Source organism: Pseudophryne corroboree, chromosome 1 (genome assembly GCF_028390025.1).
Source record: "Pseudophryne corroboree isolate aPseCor3 chromosome 1, aPseCor3.hap2, whole genome shotgun sequence".
NCBI classification, from domain to species: Eukaryota; Metazoa; Chordata; class Amphibia; order Anura; family Myobatrachidae; genus Pseudophryne; species Pseudophryne corroboree.
In genome coordinates, this window is record NC_086444.1 from 1,088,331,586 (window position 1) to 1,088,349,653 (window position 18,068).

At 45.5% G+C, this 18,068-nt stretch overlaps 1 protein-coding gene across 2 annotated transcripts in view; it reads right to left on the bottom strand.

Moving 5' to 3' along the window:
• Positions 1–14,836: 14,836 nt before the first annotated feature.
• The window catches only part of FAM184B (family with sequence similarity 184 member B), a 194,773-nt gene continuing 191,541 nt past the window's right edge, over positions 14,837–18,068 (bottom strand). For both annotated transcript variants that reach the window (XM_063921418.1, XM_063921428.1), the window contains exons 13-14: positions 16,664–16,866; positions 14,837–15,067 (exon numbers count right to left, since the gene is read on the bottom strand). In XM_063921418.1, the coding sequence (XP_063777488.1) occupies positions 14,977–15,067; positions 16,664–16,866 (294 nt within the window). In that variant the 3' untranslated portion in view covers positions 14,837–14,976. The remainder of the gene's footprint in view (positions 15,068–16,663; positions 16,867–18,068) is intronic.

Below are 18,068 nucleotides of genomic sequence, written 5' to 3' on the forward strand. Positions count from 1 at the left end.
CCTCCATTGTAATACGACCTGCGGACAAGGGGGGTGCTGTGGTAGTCCAAGATTGGACGGAGTATGATCTGGAGATCAGTCGCCAATTGGCAGACACAAATACTTATCGCAGGGTTATGACCAACCCCATTCCTTCGATTAAAAAGACCATTGATTTGAGCCTAAAAAGAGGATTGGAATGTGGTTGGATTGATCAGGATACCTTTGAATACTTAAGTGTAGAAGAGCCTAAATGTCCCATCATCTACACACTTCCAAAACTCCACAAAACATTGACTACACCACCGGGGCGACCCATTATCGCAGCCGATGGCTCACTGTTACAACCTATAGCCAGGTGGGTTGATTCTATACTGCAGCCCCATGTGGGCCAATGCCGGAGCTATATACGAGACACTAGTGATTTTCTTCACCAATTGAGACTAATTGATGTCCCTATGGGTGATTGCCTGCTAGCCACCATGGATGTACAATCCTTGTATACGATCATACCACATTGTGGCGGATTGGAAGCAATCAGGGAGGTACTGACTAAAGACCATGTTAGCAATATACCCACTGAATATGTCTTGGAAATTATCAATTTGGTTTTGGGTCTCAACCACTTTAAATACAGAGATTCATATTTTTTGCAACTATCAGGCACCGCCATGGGTTCCAACCTTGCGACCGCATACGCTAATCTGTATATGTCCAGGTTCGAGGAGACACATATTTTGCCTAAATATGGTTCCAAAATCTCTTTTTATAGACGATGTCTTCCTTATTTGGGAGGACACACATGAATCCTTTATGGAGATGGTCAGCAATATTAATACACTGAATAGACCAGTGAAGTTCACCTGTGAGAGCTCCCACCATTCGATACACTTTCTTGACGTGATGGTATCCATCAAAGATGGAGCATTTGTTACATCCTTATACAGAAAGTCAACCGATAGGAATACCACTTTATTGACTAGCAGCTTTCATCCTCGCTCTTTAAAACACAATTTACCCATTTCACAATTTCTGCGAGCAATGCGTATTAACAACGAGGGGGTCATTAGGGAGAAACAGTTGGACGAAATGAAATCGAGGTTTGCTGAAAGAGGCTATTCATCTAAGGTGATTAGTAATTGTCTACGTAAAGCCAGAAACATTTTTGGACGCACTGCACCTAAGGTTGCGGTAAAGGATAACCGCATGGTATTCACTACCAAGTATGACTATTATTCACAGTTCACGAGAAAAACACTGAGTAAACATTGGCCCATCTTAAAGTCCGATCAAGGGCTACCATTCACACATATGGATCCGCCTATGATGGCTTACAAGCGAGGACCCAATTTAAGACAGATGCTGATGAGGCCCACATTGGTACCTGAGACCAAATTGAATTTTTTACAGATAATGAGTTGTAAACCTGGATGTTTCTCCTGTGGGAAGTGTACGACCTGTAGGTCTCTTCTTACTGGCCCCACATTTCCCCATCCACACTCTGGGAGAAACATAAAAATCAAGTTTCATCTGCATTGTAAGCTCGATTTTGTTGTTTATACTCTGATATGTCCATGTGGACTGCTTTATGTAGGGCTCACTACCCGTTGTTTTCGGGAACGAATGGCAAATCACCGGTTGTCCATCAGAACCGCACTTCAAACGGGTAGCACTGATAAGCCTGTAGCTCGGCATTATCTACAAAGAGGACATCAGGTGGCAAACTTGAAATGTAGGTTGATTGATTGGGTTCCACCATTACCGTATGGAGGGGACCGCACCTTGGCCTTACGCAAACGTGAGAGTTTCTGGATTGCGCATCTCAACACTGTTTCTCCTAAAGGCCTTAATGAGCATTCAGCTATGAACGCTTTCCTATGATCATATAGTATTATACGTACGTAGGGGACCATGGGGGGTAGGCAGATACCCTGGTATTTCGAGTGGTAAGGAGTTTACACTTGTCCTGTATCCCCGGCCGGTAGTGGTACTACACGGCTCACATTTATTAATTCAATGGAGGTTTAACACATAGGTTGTCCTTCTAATGTAGGATTGATGCACGGGAGTGAGTGACGCTCCACGCGTATTGAGCATTTCCTCGATGTATTGGTTTAGTGTGATGTGTGGTATCACTCCGGCTGTATAATTTCCCTATATCCTTTTTATGCACTTTTTGTAATAAATGTTTTTCAGTTTGTTAAATTTTTGTCTGTAACCGTGGACTTCCATGTACTCATGACCTACACTTCTATTTTTATTTTTCATCTATATTTTTATCTCATGCATATCTCTTTGGTAGTTCCTATCCCAGTCTCTGATCCACTGTCACCCTGTGCATCGTAAATATGGGGAGTTCAATACACTGATGGCTAGTGATTAGCCTGCAGTAACCTATACCCATTCCGAAGTCCGTTTGTGATTTCTGCTTGGTATTTCAATTTTTGATATTCTATAGTATCTTTTATGAAGTATTGCTTTTTAGCATATTTTGTTGGGTTCTAATGCATCAGTATTTATACTTGTGGGAACTCAATATTATGATGTCCTTCCAGTATTTAGGGTGCCTGCAGTGACTCTCCAGCCGCCGCATTGATAAACCAGCGCTACTTCTCTAATTTTGAGCCCTTGCGTCTCCCGTCGCTAACGGCCCGGCACTTCCGGGTACCGGGACGTGGAACGCAATGCGTTCCACAGACAGCGCTACTGGCCGTGGTGGGGGTTTATATTCATCTTTACCTTACTTCACGGGCATATAAGGTATATCCGAGTCTGTCGGTGATGACGGGCCCGTTGAGGCTTCTTGTATTTCGTTGGTTGTATTGTTTTAGACGTGGCGGGTCCCATTTCATATGCACACTGCCTACTTCCTGTGCAGGGGTATATAAGGTCAGCACCTCAGCTTCGCAGTTGTGTGGCTGTGGATGCTGTGAGGGAGATGTCTGATCCCTGTTGGTTAGTATTGAAACCTTTATCATGTTAGGATTTATACCTATTTGTGCCTCCCTTGGATTGTTGCTATAGCCTGTGGTATTTGTTCTACAGTTACTAACATGGTTGCCAGAGTTGTACCACGATTGAAAATTAAGTAATCTACTGAGTAAGTATTCTGTTTACTGATTGGCGGCCCCACATCTATCTAAATGTATATTTAGATGTATACGCAGGTGTATGCTTGTGTGCTTTGATGAGGATATATCTCCACATATCTTGTTTTATTACCGCAGAATCTTCATCTGATTTGTGAATTTAAGCTATACAGCACCGACACTGTCTGAATATGATTTTTTGATCCTTCCCGTGTAAGTGTATGATGTTAGTAGCATGTGGGTACTGTGGTGTAGCGGCACTATTTGCTGTGGTGTGAATATTATACATGTAGACCTGGTGGTATACGCCCACGGTGAAGTGGTAGGCGCACGGTGATGGTGGACTGAGACTTGGTTATGTCTTTATGATCCATATTGGGTGATTACTATAAGTAGAGGCCATTGGGGTATGGTAGTCTATTAATGTTTTTGTTTTTATGTATTGTATGTACTCTTATATTTTTTGTTTGTTTTCTTGTAGTAATCTATATGTGATGCTTTCTAACTATTGTGTATAAATGGAAGCTTGTCTTGATAAAGATCCCAAAGTGAGGATCGAAACGTCGACCAAAATAAGCCTGATATCGACTACAATAAAGTTTTTGTGAAAATCTGAAGCTGCTGGAACTCTTGTTAATTGGATGAGTGCACCTCCACCTTGCTGGACTCGGTTCTATATATATATATATATATATATATATATATTTGTGTGTATCTTGAGAATGGTTGGTCATTTCATGTGTAGGATCATGTTGCCTGGAGATAACATAACAAAGTAACCTAATGAACATGGAAATATCTGTCACACATTACATATTTCCCAAACTTAGTACACACATTACACATAGTCTTCCCTTTCCCCTCATGCAACTTTTACTTATTTACAAGGCACAACAAGGGAATTATACACCTTTACAGTATGTGAGGGGACAGTAACTAATCAGAGCATCATGCATGGTATCTACGTGTTCGGATAATTATGAGTAATAATCCAGTGTTGGTTTGGAGAAGATCGCATGTTGTTGCGAATAGTTATTCGCAAAGGCAAATTAAAGGTATATTTGTGTTTATTATGTACTTGGTATGCGGTGGGAATCCAGAGCTGACCAGCTGTACACACCCCTGGATCAAGGCATCGCCCACCTCTTCAAACCGACCAATGACCTCTCCTGTACTGTAAACGACCATCCCTCCAACCAATCAGTGGAGAGCATACAACACCATTGTATTGTATTTTGGGCAAGGGTATATAAACCTTGCACCTGGGCCGGTCACTCTCTCTCTCTGCTTTTTAAAGACTCATAGGTCGTCTCGCCGGACGACTGGGGACCGGATCCGGGTGGCGCAAGCGACAAAGCGTACGTATCATTGGGTGTGACTCTCTTTGTGATTGAATTGTATTGTGTTGTATCATTTATATTGTAACTTATTGTAACCCCCTTTTTCAAATATATTATTACTTGTTGCTGCTTTGGACCACAACTTACAATCAAATACCGGTGTCGCATTCAGTTTCTTTTGAGCGTTTGTATAGTGTAATTGCCACACCTAGAGCTGCCTCGTGCTCTCAGCGTGTCGGTCTGTGTGTATGCACTGAGTGTAAGCTGCACGGCTATACTGGGGACAGAGTACGTAGGTAAAGGATTTATTACAGCGGCCGCAGCGGTTTCAGTTACAGTGTGCAATAGGGGTTAGTGGCTGCTTTCCAAGAAGTCTATCGAACTTCTCAATTCCCAGCCACAACTGTCAACAGATAGTCGCCGCCCATAGGGGAGTGTATTTGTGCTTTGCAAGTGTGCGAATGCATGTGTTGCAGAGCTGTACGAACAGATCTTGTACAGTCTCTGAGTACCCCAGGACTTACTCAGCTGCTGCGATGACTTCATCCTGTCCGGGACCGGAATTGACGTCAGAACCCTCCCTGCAAATGCTTGGACATGCCTGCGTTTTTCCAACCACTCCCAGAAAACGGTCAGTTGCCACCCACAAGCGGCTTCTTCCTGTCAATCTTGTAATCTTGTAAATTTGTACCTGTGTGACGCGCCTGCGCATTGCGGTGCATACTCATGCGCAGTTCTGACCTGATCACAGCGCTGCAAAAAACGCTAGGGAGCGATCAGGTCTGAATTACCCCCTTTGTCGCTATCCAGATCCTGCCTCAAAAGTGCTTGTTTCATAGGAAGCCAGATCCAGACAAGTTCTGTCAAACTGAGGAGGGTGAAAAAGGGAGGTAGCTTCTGGCTTTAATGCCCATGGCTAGTCAACAGCACTCCCTTTTTCACCAAACAGCCTTGGTAGTGCCCATTAACTTAATGTATTAATGGACATTAACACGGGTTAATGGGTGCTAATACACAGAATCTGTGAATAGTTCATGGATTTATGTGTTAACAGGATCGCAGCACCTGTTAACCTGCTGGTTATCAGGGATTTCTTTTATCTTGGAGGTGTAAAAGAAAATACCCGTTAAGGGCTGCCGGTGGGGGCTAATTGAATAGCCCCACGGGATCAATCAACTAATTGAATTCCCCCCTTAGGATAGGACTAAGATACACAAAAATGTGTCAATTCACATCTGTGCACATGGTATGCTAAAATACACTACAGTATTTGCGTCCATAAAAATACATTGTGTCTCTTTCTGACTCATGTCTTGACCCATCCCCCCATATCTCTCTTCTACCATAACATCACCCCCTTCCTACCCGGTCTCCCAGTCTTTTCTCTCTCTTCTTTTTTCCTCTCTCTTTCTATCTCTTTTTTTTTTCTTCCCTTCCTTTTTCTCTGTCTTCCCAACGTTCTTCTGACATCTTTCCTCTCTGGCTGCCTTTTCTTTCTCCCCTTCTTTTCTTTCCTTCACACACACTTATGGACAATAGCACCTCACTCCATCACCCTCAGTACCACCTCCACCTGTCATCCCTGAATCTCACATGGTACAGCTTCACTCTTAAACACCCAGCAAATGCCATACTAGGTGTTACCATACTGATATTAAAATGGAATAGGGGCCAGTCTATTGGATACTTTGCATAAATAGGTCTTTTCCTGGGCGGAGATGCTGCTTCGTAACACGCCCCTAACAACACCATTGACGCACTGTATGCTTTTTGTCCTTTCCTACAAAAAAGGAGATTTATGGTAGACTTACCCTGGTTAAATCTCTTTCTGCGAGGTACATTGGTTCCACAGGGACACATTGGGGTGTAGAGATGGATCAACAGGCTAAAGCTTTAGACTGTCCAAGGATGCATTGTGGCCTCCTCTATAACCCCGCCTCCAGGCACTGTGAGCTCAGTTTCGTTAACCAGTCCAATGCAGGAGCAGGTAAAAGAGAAGGCAGATGTTAGTCACATAGAACCACGTTCTCACGACAGGAGAAGGGACCAGCGGGTAATGCCATACAAACCCATAGAAGCGAGGTGCGTCAGGGTGGGCGCCCTGTGGAATGAATGTACCTCGCAGAAAAAGATTTAACCATGGTAAGTCTACCATAAATCTCCTTTTCTGCAGCGGGGTACATTGGTTTCCACAGGGAAACATTGGGAATGTCCTAAAGCAGCTCCTCAAGGGAGGTGAAGCGCCATAGCGGGTATGAGAACCCGGCGTCCAAAGTAAGCATCCTGGGAGGCGGAAGTATCGAAGGCATAGAACCTATTGAATGTGTTCACTGAGGTCCACGTAGCCGCCTTGCACAATAGTTCAGCGGACGTGCCTCGGCGGACCGCCCAAGAAGGTCCAATAGACCGAGTAGAATGGGCTTTATTAGCAGCAGGAGCTGGGAGTCGAGCCTGTGCATATGCTTGTGCAATCACCATTCTAATCCATTTGGTCAAGATTTGCTTATTCGCAGGCCAGCCACGTTTGTGAAAACCAAAAAGTACACAAAGGGAACCTGACCTCCTGATAGAGGCAGTCCTCTCCACATATATACAGAGAGCCTGTACCATATCCAAAGACCGCTCTTGGAGGACAAACCAGAAGAGATGAAGGCCGGAACCACAATCTTTTGTTTAAGGTGAAAAGATGACACCACCTTAGGTAAATAACCAGGGCGAGTTATAAGAATTGCCCGGTCATGATGAAATATCAGGAAGGGTGGTTGACAGGACAAAATGCCTAGGTCTGACACCCTCCTAGCAGAGGCAATAGCCAGTAGGAACAGGACCTTGACCGTGAGCCATTTAAGGTCCACTGACTCAAGAGGTTCAAACGGAAACTCTTGCAATGCATTCAGGACAACAGACAGATCCCATGGAGCCACAGGAAGGACATAGGGAGGCTGAATCCATAAAACACACTGAGTGAAAGTATGGATGTCAGGAAGAGATGCAATTTTTCTCTAAAACCACACTGATAAGGCAGATACATATGAACCTTGAGGGAGGCCAGCCGAAGACCTAAGTCCAGGCCTTGTTGCAGAAAAGCCAGAAGTCTGGAAGTTCTGAATTTGTATGCATCATAATTCAAGCAGCACACCAGGTGAAGTAAGAATTCCAGACCCTGTAATATATCTGCGCAGATGCTGGTTTTCGGGCCTTTAGCATAGTTTGGAAAACCACCTCGGAGAATCCTTTGGCCCTCAGGAATGTTGCTTCAAGAACCACGCCGTCAAAGCCAGTCTGGCCAGGTCCGGGTAAACACAAGGGCCATGAATGAGGAGGTCCGGGCATTAAAGAAGTAGAAGAGGACACTCTATCGATAGACCCTGCAGGTCTGAGAACCAATGCCGTCTGGACTACGCTGGAGCGACTAGAAATAGTATTCCTCCTTCTTTTTTGAACTTCCGTAGTACCCTGGGCAGGAGTGACACTGGACGGAGCACGTAAGGCAGCCGAAAGTTCCATGGAATTGCCAGTGCATCCACGAACACTGCTTGAGGATCCCTGTTTCTTGATCCGAAGACCGAAACTTTGTGATTGTGTCGAGACGCCATCAGGTCTATATCTGGTAGGCCCCAATTGTCCACTAGGAGTTGAAGGACTTCCTGAAGAAGACTCCACTCTCCGGCATGCACGTCCGGACGACTGAGGAAATTCACTTCCCAGTTGAGGACTCCCGGAATGAACGCTGACGATAATGCTTGCAGATGGCGTTCCTCCCAATGAAGGATTTTTGACACTTTCATCAATGCCATGCAGCTTTGAGTGCCTCATTAATGGTTTATGTATTTCACCATGGTGGCATTGTCTGACCGTACTTGAACAGGCCTGTTCTTTAACAGAGGCAGGGCGAGAGACAAAGCATTGAACACTGTCCGCAATTCCAGAATGTTTATCGAGAGGAGTGATTCCTCTTTGGTCCACCGACCCTGGAAAATGTTGCTCCAACACCGCACCCCAGCCCCTCAGACTGGCATCCATAGTCAGTAGGACCCAGTTGGGGATTCAGAAGGGATGTCCCCTGCTTAACTTCTGGTCCTGTAGCCACCAGGTCAGCGATAGGCAAACTTCCAGAGTCAAGGAGATCATGTGAGACCTGATCCGATGAGGTAGGCCATCCCACTTGGAAAGGATTAACCTCTGCAGAGGGCAGGAATGAAATTGAGCTTACTCTACCATGTCGAAAGCCGACACCATCAGGCCTAGTACTTGCATCACCGAGTGTATCGACACTCTTGGGCGAGAAAGGAAGTATCTTATCCCGTCCTGAAGCTTCAGGAACTTCTCTGGAGACAGTAACAGCCGTTGAATGTGTCCAGCAGTGGCCCCAGGTGCACCATGCTCTGAGCAGGGACCAGCGAAGACTTCTTCTAGTTGATGAGCCATCCGTGGGCTTGTAGGAAGTTTACCATTAGTTGCAGATGACTGAGAAGGACATCGTGGGAGTTTGCCCGGATCAGCAAGACGTCCAGATACGGCAGGATCCTTACTCCCTGGCGACAGAGATAAGTCAAAATCACGGCCATAACCTTGATGAAGATCCAAGGGGCCGTGGTCAGTCCAAATGGCTAAGCCTGGAACTGATAGTGAAGGTTGCCAATAGCAAACCACAGATATTGCTGATGCGATATGGCAATAGGTATATGCAGGTAAGCATCTTGTATATCCAGGGATACCATATAATCTCCGAGTTCCATTGCCAGTACAATTGTGCGCAGTGTTTCCATACGGAACTTGGATACTCTCACAAACTTGTTCAGTGATTTGAGGTTGAGTATAAGCCGGAAAGACCCATTGGGTTTTTGTACTAGAAACAGGGTCGAGTAGTATCCTCTGCCTCTCTGGGACAGAGGTACTGGCACCACCACTCCTGTATCCAGGAGGGAACTCTCAACCATTTGTAGAGCTTGCGCCTTTAACGGATCCGAAAGGATAACCATATTGTGCAGAACTGGTGAGAGAGATGCCTCTTGAAAGAGACTGCCCGTTAGAGACAACTTCTCGCACCCATGCGTCTGAAGTGGTCTTTAACCAGACCTGGGTGAATCGCAGAAGTCGGCCTCCCATCATGAGATCCCCCAGGGGGAGGCCTGTCCCGTCGTGCAGCAGGCTTGTCGTGTTTCAAAGCAGGCTGACGGGCTGCCCAGGTTTGTTTAGCCTTGGGCATTGTGATTTTGGAAGCATGAGATTGCCACAGGTATGCCGGACATTTTGCTTTCCCTGGAGGCCGAAAGGAGCGAAAGTGGTACCTTTTGCCTTCTGTGCAGAAGGAGTAGTGTTAGGGAGAAAGGCAGTCTTAGCAGCCACCAAGTCAGCCACAATTTTATTGAGGTCTTCCCCAAACAGGATGTCTCCCCTAAAATGGAGAACCTCCAAGGTCTTTTTGGAGTCCAGGTCCACCTTTCATGACCTCAACCACAGATTACGGTGAGCCAGGATGGACGTAGTCGGTGCCTTGGTCGCCAACACACCTGCCTCAGAGGACGCCTCCTGTATGTAATAGGCAGCGGTGGTAATGTGAGACAGGTACTGTCTGGCATTGTCAGATATATCCTGAGGCAGCTCTTCCTCTAATACCTGAACCCATGCTTCAATTCCTTTTGCAGCCCAAGAAGCTGCTATAGTGGGTCTATGTACAGCACCTGTAAGGGAGTAAATAGACTTCAGGCATCCCTCCACACGCTTATCTGTCGGTTCCTGCAGTGAGGTGACAGTGGTGACAGGCAGAGTAGACGACACCACTAGACGAGTGACATGGGAATCCACCGGTGGTGAATTTTCCCACTTGTTACACAACTCTGTAGGGAGAGGATAGCGAGCTACCATCCTTTTAATCAGGGAGAATTTCTTTCCGGGAGAAGACCAGGGTTCTTTGTCTTATGTCCACTAGATGGTCAGAATGCGGTAATAGCATTTTCGTTACCTTCTGACGTTTAAACTTATCAGGTTTCTTAGAAACCATAGTGGAATCCTCGTCATCAGTGAATTGTAGGATCTGTTTAATAGCAACCACTAATTCAGGAACATCAACCTGAGTAGTAGATTCCTCGTCAGACGCATCTGTGTCAGTGTCTGACGGGACAGTATACTCCCCATCCTCATCAGAAGAATCTTCTGAGAGATTAGTAGATTGAGAGGAGGAAGTAGCCCGCTTATATGACCCCGTGACACGAGAGTGACTTGGGGCAGTTTAAGTCTAACCAAGGATTGACCCAATTGCTGCAACTGGGTAGACAAATTATCCACCCAAGGCGGATTTACCATAGGGACAATATGTGGCTGTAATTGCTCAGGAGGTCCCATAGGGAGCGCAAGGCGTGTTACAAGCGTATTGAGCATAGCTGAGAACGCAGCCCAAGGTGGCTCCTGATTGGTTACAGGAGCCACGGAGTGACTGGGAGATGTATGGCACACAGTACACAGACCGTCATATAAAACTGCCCCCTCAGGCAAATACTTGGCATATGCGCTGCAAGATGCAGGAGCGTCCTCGGATTTCCCGCCCTTTGTGTTAGACATTATTAGTGAATGCAACCGCAGAGCGTATTAGTACAATACAGCCAGACAGAGTACAATACCTGCAAATAAATTCCTTAGTACACAACATCCGCGAATAAATCCGGTACTATGTGACTGAGTACACAGTAGAATACACTTAATGGTAAATACTGTGAAGCACTATATTTGGACCCTGACGCACCTAGGGGGTAATTCTGACCTGATTGCACGCTGCAGTTGTTCGCAGCGGTGTGATCGGGTCTGAAGTGCACATGCGCCGCTACCGCAATGCGAAGGCGTGTCGCTGCCCGGCGACGGGAAACGCCGGGCAGCGTGGGGCCTTACAAAGAACGTGATCGCATCGGCGATCGCAAGGTGATTAACAGCAAGAAGGCGTTTCTGGGTGGCAACTGACCGTTTTCTTGGAGTGCCGTGGAAAATGCAGGCGTGTCCAGGTGTTTGCAGGGCGGGTGTCTGACGTCAATTCCGGGACCTGACTGGCTGAAGTGAACACAAGGGCTGAGTAAATTCAGAGCTACTCAGAAACTGCACAAAAACTTTTTGCACAGCTCCCCTGCACAAGCGATCGCACACTTGATAAAGCTAAAATACACTCCCCCATAGGCAGCAAAATACTGCTACCGATGCGATCAACTCGGAATGAGGACCTTAGGGCCTAATTCTGAGTTGATCGCAGCAGCAAATTTGTTAGCAGTTGGGCAAAACCATGTGCACTGCCGGGGGGACAAATATAACATGCAGAGAGAGTTAGATTTGGGTGGGGTGTATTCAAACTGAAATCTAAATTGCAGTGTAAAAATAAAGCAGCCAGAATTTACCCTGCACAGAAACAAAAAAAAAACCCACCCAAATCTAACTCTCTCTGCAAATGTTATATCTGCCACACTTGCAGTGCACATGGTTTTGCCCAATTGCTTACAAACTTGCTGCTGCGATCAACTCAGAATTACCCCCAATATATTCTGGCACAGGTATACTTTTTCTTAACTAACACCGGTATACTTTTTCTTAACTAATATCGACATGTAGAATACTTAAGTGCTTGTAAAACCACGGCACTGATGTACAGGCGGGTTTACAAAGGAGACCTTGCCCTGCAGTCCCGTAGACCAGTCGCATCTATTTTAGAAAATTGAGCCCAGCATCTCAGTCAGGGAATGAGGGAGAGTGTGAGGTAGCTCCAGGGCAGGAACACCAGCAGTAGATGGCGCCCTGGGCCGGGGGAGAGACTACAGGTCAAGCGCCGACTCTTCTATGCTGGACTTCACCACCTGGTACTATGGAGTCTTATTAAAGTGGATATTAGTATATCCGACCTGTAATTTTATGCCCTGGTGGATATAGTGGGGTCCCTGCTCGATTACAGTGACCACGCCAGCGTCGCAGTCCGTCTCCCTAGGCTGCAATCGGAATGCGATTTAATGGCGGGTCCCTCCTGGGGGACCCACTTACCTCCTTCTTTCTGTAGCAGCCACACGTCCCCGCCAAGTGAAAGTTTTGTCAGGGCTGCCCAGTACAGACCCCGTTAAGTGACCTGCTCTGCAGGGCACCAACTCGAAACTGAGCTCACAGTGCCTGGAGGCGGGGTTATAGAGGAGGCCCCAATGCATCCTGGGACAGTCTAAAGCTTTAGCCTGTTGGTGCCTGAGCAAGATCCATCTCTCCACCCCGATTTTTCCCTGTGGAAACTAATGTACCCAGCTGCAGAAAAAATGTTTTCTGTATTCTGTGTTAGACAATAGTCTGTTTGTTGTGGGGATATTAGGCAGCTGTGTCCATGAGCATCAGTGGGGGGTTTGGGTGAGGAGGTGTTAGTGATGTTGGATACTTTACAGTACCTCCAGCCACCAGAAGTCACGTTTTTATGGGAAGTCAAGACTGTCCCTCTTGGACCATGTTTCCTATTTGGGCCTCTAATAGGCACCTTCTGGTTTTACTCTTTGCTTGATTATTCTGCCTGCTCAGTTATTGTTACTCGTTGCTGTTTACCTTGTACAGCTAATTACCTACATGTGTACCGACCCAGCTGCATCTAATTCCCCACGCATTGAGTTTCATATGCCGGCGGCCAGAATACCGACTGCAGCATCCCAATGTTGAGAACCTTCCCCCAGTGGCCCCCTAACCCTCCCTTTTACAAGCCTAAACCTAACCCCCTCCACCATGACTTACCTCTCTGATGGTCACATGCTTGTTCAGGATCCTGTCGCTGGGTTTGTACCCTATTCGTAAGCCAGTCAGTATCCCCTCTCCACCCGGCTAAGTGTTATTTCTTATCTACCAAGCAAAGTCTGACTGTCCACTGTATACAGTATCTATTCTTGGCCAATGGACCTCAGGTACAGATGTAGCAAAGATTAGCTTTGCTGGGACTAGGTGCACCTGTGACTGGTTTGCTGCGATTTATAAGCTTTGCATTATGTTATTGCACGTGCGAATAGTTGCAGCCGGGTGCAGCTAGTCGCACCGGCAATGCATCTGTCCGTAACACTTTGATTGCAGAGCAGCTTTTTCCTACAGACGCCTCTTGCTGCATTAGCATTTTTACACATCGCAGTGTACTGCGTACATCTCTGATCAGGCCCTATGTCGGACTAATCTGTGTAGACACACCATGTGCAGCAAGATAATGGCTCATCGTTGCTGCAAGCCAGATCAGATGAGCAAATCTCACTGCTCTCCACACGATATATATACCCCTGGATGCCATGTACACACTGGCCCTCATTCCGAGTTGATCGCTCGCTAGCTGCTTTTAGCAACAGTGCAAACGCTAAGCCGCCGCCCTCTAGGAGTGTATCTTAGCTTAGCAGAAGTGCGAACGAAAGGATCGCAGAACGAGGTTAAAAAAAATTTCAGAGTAGCTGCAGACCTACTTCCTTCCTTGCGATCACTTCAGTCTGTTTAGTTCCTGTTTTGACGGCTGCGTTTGGCCAGCCACTCCCCCGTTTCCCCAGACACTCCTGCGTTTTTAACTGACACACCTGCGTTTTTTAGCACACTCCCGGAAAACGGTCAGTTACCACCCAGAAACACCCACTTCCTGTCAATCACTCAACGATCAGCAGTGCGACTGAAAAGTGTCGCTAGACCTTGTGCGAAACTGTATAGTTTTTTGTGAAATTACGTTGCGCACTGCGGCCCATACACATGCGCAGAAATGCCAATTTTTAGCCTGATCGCTGCGCTGTGAACAACGGCAGCTAGCGATCAACTCGGAATGACCCCCCACTGTGTGATAATCGGACCAGGCAGCCGAGAATTGGTTGTTCAGCCAGGTAATTGCACAGTGTGTACACAGTACAGAAGGCAAAATAGTATGTAAAATCCGGGTGGTATTCATGTGACCGACAGTCACATGACCTCCTCCACCATCCCGATCGCTCACTATCCCGATGATCGGCATGTCGACCAACAGGGACTATTTCCACTCGTGGGTGTCCACGACACCCATAGAGTGGGAATAGAACCCGTGGAGACCGCAGGTCACCACCGAGCCCGCAGCGTGGCGAGCGCAGCGAGCCCACAAGGGGCTTGCTGCACTCGCCCCTCCCCGCCGGGATCCCGCCGGTCAGCCGTACTACACCCGTAAAATCCTGTTGGTAACAATGAGCAACTATCATATGAAAATGTAGTGCGTACATGATAGGTTACGTTAGTCTCTTCTACCAATAGTCACCATAGACGATATCTCGGAGAGATTGGGAAGATAACTCAGTGGTGCGCAACCTGGAAATCAGATGTTCTCAGGTTAATATCATTCTCAAGATTCTCAGGTCCAGTTTCAGTGGGCAAAATACAGTATTTTGAGTTTACAGTAACTTACGCTGTTGTAACCCTATGAGTATAAGAAATAAATGCCATTCCTCGCTTTCATCCGATTTTATTAGCAAGAATTGATTTGATAGAATGAAAAAAGCTCACAACAATATTTTAATAATAAAAAAAACTTTACAACACATATGACAGTGAAATGAGCGCATGGGGTTTTGGTCATTCTACTTTTCTCAGAATGAAAAGTACTTTGTAAACCATTCAGGACGTTTGGACTCCTGATCTCGTGTTTCTGTCTTCGATGGTACGCTGCCAGGATTCCGCCTGAAAACAACAAACATCAATGTTATCAATACCCAATATTTCAAAGCACCATTTTATTTGATGCCAAAACAGCATTTCTAGTACTTACATTTTTATAGAATAACTGCCATTAATTAACTAACGATTTTCCCCATCAAAAGCGTTAACAACATTGTTTTTTAACATTTATTTTATTTAATAAAGTTGAAAAAGTATTTTTTTAAATATTTAAACATCATATTATGCACATCTACAGAATGGATCTCCTCATCAAAAACAGGGGGGGGGGGGGGGGGGGGGAGACAGGGGGGATGGCGCAGTTGCATGAAATCTGACCATGCCAGTTAAGTGGTTAAGGCAGTCTCTAAAATTCTTCACATGCAGAGCATGAAACATATTTTCCTGTATGATTAACTCTAAAAAAGGATGGCGTACAGGCTGCGGTGAGCATCCCAGCACTGGAGATGCCAGCAGTCATGTGACCGACGCTAGAATCCCGACACCACTTGGAATCCCAACACCTGAGCACCGAACGCCAACATCCCGAGAGTAAGTATCGGGCCCCCTGTTAGGGTAAGGACCCAGGGAGGGGGATTAGGGTTAGGCACTAGAAGGGGGAGGGTAGCCATAGCCACCACCCTCCCAAAGTATTAGCCTTAGACGCCACCCCCTGGGTCTTAGCCTTAGCTGATACCCCACTATCTTAGCCCTTGCCGCCGCCACAGGCAGGCTAGGGTAAGGAGAAGGGGAGGGGTAAAATAATTACCCCGTCCCATGTTGACATTCTCATGGCCGGGATGCCGGTGTCAGTCATGTGAACGCCGGCAACCCGACCATCGGAATCCCATATCACACCAGTCTATCCATAGGTGGCAATTCTGCCTTAGTGCTTGCCTTTATCATATCAAGAAAAACCTACAAGAGAGATAATGTGGTGGGCAACTTCACCACTTTTTCTCGTAGGTTTGATACATCTCCCCTCCAGTGTGTAAAGTATTGACTTACTGAATTGCCATGATGTGCATGTCATTTTTCTTAAAATATATTTTGCTAATTAATTGCAAAACTAATATGATATCTGCAAAATAAATATTGATTTGGTTGCTACAACTGGCAGTTACATTCAGTCCCTGTAAGAAAAAAATGCATTTTGCATGTTTATTGTTTTTGTTTGATTCCATTTAGAGAAGAGGGCTACTATGTATAAATAAAATTATTACAATTGTTAATTTATATGTCTGTTTTATAAATCTGCCAAATTGCATATGGCTTGCCCCAGATACATAAAGGGACATGACAACATGACATCACGCTGGGAGGGAGCCCCAAACCTCCCCCCTGGGTGGGACAGCGGGACAGTGCCTGAAAAGAGAGCTGAAATTGGGATGGTTGGGATTTGAAATTCAAATTGAATATGCGTAAAGATTGCTGATTGCGATTTTTTAACATTGCCATTATAGCTGCAAAAGGATTGCCCATTGATGTAATACACTGAAATTTGAACCCTTTGATTTCAGATAAAGCATAGACACAGTATAAGGGTAAGGTCTTAATAAGATCCAACAACTAGGGAAAGAACTGGTATGTACAGAAATAATATAACTTAACATACATTACCTATTAGGACGTATGATATCTAAGAGCTGCACAGGTTGTCTGAAGGGGTAACCAGGCTTGACACTGTGATCCAAGCTAGGAGAATTTTTGACTAGATTTATAGATTTTCTGGGAGCCACACTGTTATTTGGAAGCGTTTTCTCATAGGCCGCCAAGTTAGGGACACTTATAACTCGGGTTGGTATCTCACCAATTTTTTTCTTCTACAAGACAGAATAATGACACTATTTCAGGTGGTTACACAGTATCACAGATGCTCAGCAAATACTTTGGCATGCTCACAGGTAGATTCCACTATATTCAAAATGTTGTAACAGTAACTACCTCTACATCATAGGTCTGTAAACTCTGTCCTCATTACCCCACACAGATCATGTTATGCAGGTCTCCTCACAGAATCACAAGTGAAATAATTAACTCCACCTGCGGACCTTTTAAAATGTGTCTGTGAGTAATTAATACACCTGTGCACCTGCTGGGTTACCTGCAAAACATGCACTGTGTGGGGGTAATGAGGACCGAGATTGCAGACCTATGCTCTACATCTTTACCTGAGCTGCAGGGGTCAGCCGAATGTAATCCCTTTCATCTGTGTTGTTAGGTATCCTGATGAAAACAGGACACCACAAAGGAGAAACACAAACAAAATATTGCCACAAAGTGCCTAGGAAAACAGTACCCAATGGTTGTATAATTTAATAGTTGCTCTGCCACATGTGCTGCCACAGAACACTGTGTGTGTGTTCAAGAACAAGAAATGGGATAAGAAATAGAGAGTGGCTGCGCAATGTGTAAGAGCATATATATGCTAATTAGGAGCTGACATGTAAGAATGTAAAAATGTTTTATTATATGGATAGCATTGATTAAGCACGTAAAAACAATATTATAGTGCAATACATTAAAATATAAAACAGAAACACCTTAAACTTAAAATTGTATCATGAGGAAACAGATCAAATTGAATGTCCATATGCGGATCCACAATCAGGTAAGCAGCTGAACAACAGATGTTAATAAACGGAGGCCGTAATAGGAAGTCTGAGTGTGGCAACAAACAATACTGCTGTATGAATAAATACCTCTCCGTGGGCTGGTCCCGACCGAGCGTCCTCGGTCGTATGTTCCTGCAGTGCCCAACGCTGAATAATGCAGCAGAAGGAGAGAGAGTGTTTATCCCTGTTTTTACGTGCTTAATCAATGCTATCCATATAATAAAACATTTTTACATTCTTACATGTCAGCACCACAAAGGAGAACCCAGTTTGCAGAGCAGGTTGCAGCAGAACACAAGTTGCTTCAAGTTTGAGGTTCTGCCACAGTAATTATTGGTGCTTAGACTATAAAACAAAATCCATATTTGCCTACCTGACCCTCTCCATGAGGGAGAAAATACTCTGTTCCT